Source organism: Echiichthys vipera (assembly GCF_963691815.1).
Source record: "Echiichthys vipera genome assembly, chromosome: 13".
Classification (NCBI taxonomy): Eukaryota; Metazoa; Chordata; class Actinopteri; order Perciformes; family Trachinidae; genus Echiichthys; species Echiichthys vipera.
Genome location: NC_139838.1, coordinates 13,899,826 through 13,905,825, shown reverse-complemented (window position 1 = coordinate 13,905,825; position 6,000 = coordinate 13,899,826). Strand labels below are relative to the sequence as shown.

The 6,000-nt window shown below is 40.9% G+C and overlaps 1 protein-coding gene across 1 annotated transcript in view; it reads right to left on the bottom strand.

Annotated features, from left to right (window-relative positions):
- Positions 1-6,000, bottom strand: part of kcnh8 (potassium voltage-gated channel, subfamily H (eag-related), member 8) — a gene marked incomplete at both ends in the record, with an annotated part of 51,482 nt that overhangs the window by 23,769 nt on the left and 21,713 nt on the right. Inside the window, 4 exons of the mRNA XM_083926014.1 lie at positions 869-1,026; positions 1,149-1,386; positions 1,909-2,036; positions 4,092-4,223. Coding sequence (XP_083782140.1) covers positions 869-1,026; positions 1,149-1,386; positions 1,909-2,036; positions 4,092-4,223 — 656 coding nt within the window. The remainder of the gene's footprint in view (positions 1-868; positions 1,027-1,148; positions 1,387-1,908; positions 2,037-4,091; positions 4,224-6,000) is intronic.

The window sequence follows — 6,000 nt, the reverse complement described above, 5'->3', positions numbered from 1 at the left end:
TGTAATATTGCAGTTGTAATTGTGAGTTGTGTCAATTTGTCACTATATATATTTTTGTATGCATCCCTGTAATAATAGTGATACAGCAACTAATCAGGATACAAATAAACACACTTTGATAGCTAGCAATTGTATGCGATCCAATACTGTATATTGACTCACATTATAGAGGTTGAGTGAGTGGATGACAGCATTTCTTTCTTTAAGTTAGGGGCCAGGAAGCAAACCAATCAAAACCTTCCTTTCGTGTAGTGCTATCATTGAGTGATATCATTTAGCCACAGAAAAGGCAAGAACGTCTACCTAATTGCTCCTGATGTCCATTTCTTCCTTCATTTAAGTATTCTTAAGGAGGCATGTATTGGACTGAACCAGAAAAGAACACTGTTTTAATCAAACATGTTTGATTGTTTTTCTCAGCCCAAGAACAATATGTGTTATACGCACACATAATTCAAGAGGTGCTGGAGCAGCATTGGAAATGATCCATGCAGTCGAGTCTTATGAGATGTCAAATGTGCTGGGGGTGTTGCACTTTATAATGCACCACTGTGTCGACAGGATTAGATACTGGGTCCATTAATCATGAGATTTAGATTTTTACAATATTATTCAAAGCCAAGTTCTATGTCGTTGTTTATTCTTTCATTCTTCCTTCCATGTTTGTAAGTGTATTTTTTTTTACTTTTTCAGAAAATTGTATTGGATATAAAATATTGTAAGCCTATCTACATTAAGATACATTTTTGATGATTAAAAGTTGTGTTTTAACAAAGAAAGGTAATGTACAGAGGTAATGTAAAGTAGCTCACTGAATATGTTCTATATTAAACCCTGGGGGTTAAACAACAAGCCAATAGCTACTCACCACGCTGACTTTGAAGGCATAGAGCAGGTCAAAGGGCAACGCGGCCACCAGGTCGATGATGAACCAAGTGGTCAGGTAATGGATGCAGATCTGCCGGGCGTCAAAGATCACCTGGCCCGATTTGCTGACATAAGTTGTGCGAAAATTAAAAACAATGTCTGGCAAAAAAAACAAAAATAGAGTTGAGATTTTGGTTATTATAATATCATATTTTTATCTAAATTAAATGTGTTTACAGTTAAAACAGTGTAATTCCCAATAGTGCGATTTTGCAACTAACCTATGATGAACAGTATCTCCACTGCAATATCACTGACAGTTGTGCTGCGGGTCAGGTCGTCATCATCACCGATGAAGCACACGTTGTAGGGAACCGTCACTGCAACGTAGAATGTGGCGAGTAGAATCAACCAATCCCAACCAGCTTTGAACGTGCTGTAGTGAAGTAAGATGAATTTGGACTTCTTGGCATCTGCTACCTTGTACTCTGGCAGAGCAGGCGGATCCCCAAACACATTCTGGACAGGACAAGAAAACAGAGTTAAAATGTAGCAATTACCTGACACATTCACTTTGTTTTGGTGGTCCAGTTCTCTATATACATCCATGATGCTATCTGCCTAGCACCAAACGGCTGAGAAAGTTAGCGACTAGCTAGTGAAAATGCTGAAGAGGAGTATATTTATACAGTCTATGATTTAAAGCTTGTACTGCTGCACAAATGATCAAAAATGAATGAACTAATCTAAACACAAGAAGGGGTGCATTCAACTTGAGTTTAGTGAGCTAGCTAGATTACCATAGAATCATTACATTTTTATCTGTTTTTCTTCTGGTCACTAAAATCTTTGGTTTCTGATTGCATCAGATGGGTAAAATGTTTTTGTTTATTTAACGTGATCTCTGAAGAGCATCAGCCAGTGCTCAGTAGGGGGCCCTCTCCACCCAGATACAAGTTTCTTCTCAGTATCTTCTCTGTCCTTCAATAAAGCATTGATCTTCTTACTTCCTGCCCTGAAGTTTGAAGTTCCTGTTGATACCTTGTTGAGTTTAATCTTGCTCTTCTCTCTGCTGTGGAGGTGACCAGAGATGTGGTAGAGCACTGTGCTGTTGCGCAGACGAGCTGAGCTGAATGGATAGCCTGTTTTCACCCTGCCTCGCCGTCGTTCTGTAAACACACACACAAAAGTTAGTACATACCCCACATACAATACTTTACCCCCCAAGGTTAACCCCTGATGTCTGAATCCGTCATTATGCTTGATGAAATGCATAATATTCTGTTCTGAATAAGAAAACATGAATATGCAACAGAAAGAATCATTACTGAGAAAATTGCTAAATTTCCGAGGGAACTGTCATTTTTCTTCGGGAAATGTCAAAGAACATTTGTTACCTGTTGTGATTCAGAGTATTCAACCATAAATATTGGCTGATGACATTTTATTGTGTAAACACTATCTCCAGCTAAAAAGTGCAATTTTCAGCTTTGATAAGTTGCTACTAGGGCAGAGAGGCTGTTAAGTGTAGATTCTCTGTGCTTGATTGCTACTGGGGTGGCAGTGGGGTGGAAGTGTATTGAAGTTGTAGATAAAGTAGATAGTGTAGCAGGGAAGTGTTCAGATTGAGGAAATGGGTAATGGGAGAAGGCACTTTATTGCTGCTGGGTTCTGAGCCGCATTCTCACTGTTGTGAACCCACAGGAAAGGACTAAGTTCAGATTGGTTTGGGGTGGCGTGGGGGGGGGGGGGGGTAACGGCAATAACAAAGCTGGGGAATAGGGGTTATAACTGCGTTTGAATGTCCTATAGGAAAGTGTATGCGTCTGTGGTGTGTGCGGACCCCAGACGAGGCGAACAGACAGGGCCCATCCATAACGCAGTGCAGCCTTGGGGGACGCAACACGGCAGGAGCACAGAGACAGAGACATGCTTATTTTTAGATCAAATGAATTTCCCTGCACTTTTATAGCCCTTCTTGTGGGGGTAGAGGGGATGTAGGGTGGGTGTTGTATAAGGGGGGAGGCCGAAGGCATGTAGGGCAGGTGGGAATGGATATGTGCTGTACAAGCAGCTGGATTAGATGAGAAACAGAGGTGATAGAGAGAGAGAGGGGTGAAGAAAGGACAGAAGAAGGAGAAAGTGTGGAGATGAGACTGTTGATGCCAGAGACTGGGTTTCCCTTTTTTGCACACACTTTCCACATTGGCCAGACAGAGAGCTAACTGGGTCACATCCAAGGTGTCTGTCCGTCCTATAAAAAGGCTTCCCCAGCGTAACTGGAAATGCCCCATCAGTGTCATATCTCCAGGTTATCTAAATTTCTCAATTTAACACCTTTAATGGTTTTATTCCTCTCTGCAATCACTGATTAAAACTATTTTTTACGTACTTTGTAACTTTGATGTTATACAAGCCGAGTTTAAAATAACTCTTCTCTTCAAACAAACAAAAACATGCACATCCCTTTCTACAATTACACTGAGAATGACATGGAAATGCAAATGTTTTGTGAGATTCACAGGCATATTATTATTTGAACTAGCTTGTCAGACCCAACCCTATTATAGTGAAGCACATGTCTCTGTCTAAAGGCGTGCTGCCTCAGCCTCTTTACTTTTCTATGAAAAGCATTTCATTATGTGAGCGAAAATAACTCTGTCTCTGCTTCCTGTTCTCCCTTATTTACAGTAATAATGAGAGTAATTAGGGAAATTGGAAAAGGTTGGCCTGAGATGAGACAAGTCAGGTTTGCTGACTTTACAGACACACACACACACACACAACCACACACACACACCCTGACCTTCTCTTTTGCTTTGTAGGTGGCTTTTGGCTTTCGCTTCGGAGATGCCCTTAAGGTAAACCTTTGAGGGAATTGATTTCAAGGGCAGAATTTGCAACTTTGCTTCCTTTAGTTGCACTTTGTATTTACAATGATGAATATGATTAAAATACCTAAAGGGTAAACGTGAGGTGAAGTTCTAACAAAGATGTCAGAGCCCTTAGGATACAGCATATCACAGCCAATGCTGTTTGTTCCACTGGATAAATGGTACACCTTTGCTGCCTTGTTGGCAACAGCTGCAACATTGCCAAAATCCACATTCTACACAAAGAGTAAACATTTGAGAGCTTTACACAAGAGGCCCTCTCTTGTCTGTAACTCATTAGAATCCATTCAACAACAGTAACACACCTTCCACATGAATACACCAACTGACCTTCCTTCTTGTCCTCTTGGATGGCTTTGGCTTTAGTGTCGGTGATGTCCTTAAATGAAGCCAGGAAGAGCACCACATCTCCCTTCTCGTTCTTAATTGGCACAATGTCCAGCAGGCACCAGAACAGCACAGCTAAAAGATTTAAAAAAACACTCTTATTATTACTTTTATACACCACCTCTGATTAAACTCAGAATTGATTTATCATGTGTGTGTATAACCAGTCTGTGTGTGTGTGTGCGTGCGTGCGTGCGTGCATGTGTGCGTGCGTGCGTGCGTGCGTGTGCGGGTAGAGCAACAGTTTCACAAATCCCCAGACCTATTAGTAAGCCTATCTACAATTTGAAGTCCCTGGAGAGAAGCAGATCCTTTAAATAGACCAAGTCGCTGTTCCCCTGGCACAGCAAGAGATGAACCCATCTCTAAGGTCCCATCTCCTGCTAAAAAGATTGCTTTTCAGAGGGTCAGCGTGTGTTTCTGCACCAGCTTGTGCTCATTACTGTATCACTTTTCTTAAGTTTGATTCATAAAACTTAATGGAAAAAAACATTCGCACAATCAATTGGTAGATATGAGAGGAAACAACCAAGCATTATTATCATTCTGTGCATAAGTGTGCCATCACTTTTTTTTAGTTAGTCTTTGATACTTAAAGCGCTATAATCAATATGTTATATTAACAATCGATTCAATAACTGATTATGTAAAAGGGGTTTCCACATCTTATAGTGTAATTCCGTCGCAAAATCATCCCATGGTCTTTTTAAGCACTAATGCACATCAAATAAGCAATCGGGACAGTTTATTCATTTATCTACTTTTAAAGGAGAAATCCGGGAGAGTCGCCAACACTGATTAGCTCGGGGCAGTACGGTGAATGCACTAAAACAGCTTTTTTAACCACCAATACTGCCCCAAATAACACCAAACCTAGTATAAACCTAGTATGTGTAGCATCACTATACATAAAACAAAGCACCAACAACGTAGTTTATTAAAAGAGCGTTTGAAAGACTTACCTACTGGCACAGGTACCAGCTCCTCTCGTAGTAAAGTCCATTCAAGTCGATTACCAAATATAATCCAAAAGGAAGGAGCCCGTTGATGATTTATTCCAGCAAAACACATAGCCCTAGTGGTTTGTGCCAGTTTGGTAAAATATAAGTTTATAATAGATGATAAAAGGTTTAGAAAAGTCCCAGACACCAACTTTCCCTGCAACAACGAAATGTCATGCGAAGGGGTGGGGAAGTCTATTGCCGGAAGGGGCTACAGGCAGAGGTAGCATTAGCAGTCTCAGTGTGCAGGCATTTTTAAGTGCGCCTGTGGGTACTGTGAGCCCACGGGCACTGAAGAAGAATGTTTAGGCGACATTAGAGTGACATTTTTTGCCGTGGCCTGGAATCACTGAATACCTCAACACGCTGTGTGACTGCTATGGAGGATTTCCCATCCCTCATCAGCCGCACCTTACTAGACAGAGGCGACCGATTCCTAAATAAATCATAGACGGGCTCCTTCCTTTTGGATTGCATTTGGTAATCGACTTGAATGGACTTTACTACAAGAGTAGCTGGTACTGGGGCGAGTTGGTAAGTCTTTCAAAACACTCTTTTAATAAACTCACTAAATACATTTTTGGTGCTTCATTCTATCCGTAGGGACTCTTATCACACTACTGCAGGGGTTTGGTGCTATTTTGAGCAGTATTACTCGTTAAAAAAGCCGTTTTATCGGGTTCACCATGCTGCCCCGAGCTAATTAGTGTTAGCCACTTCCGCGTGTTAGCGACTCTCACAGATTTCTCTGTTAATAGTTCATAAATCTAAAAAAATGGCTCAATGGCTTATTTGATGTATATTATTGCTGAAAGGGATCATGGGATGATTTTGCGTCAGAATTACACTTT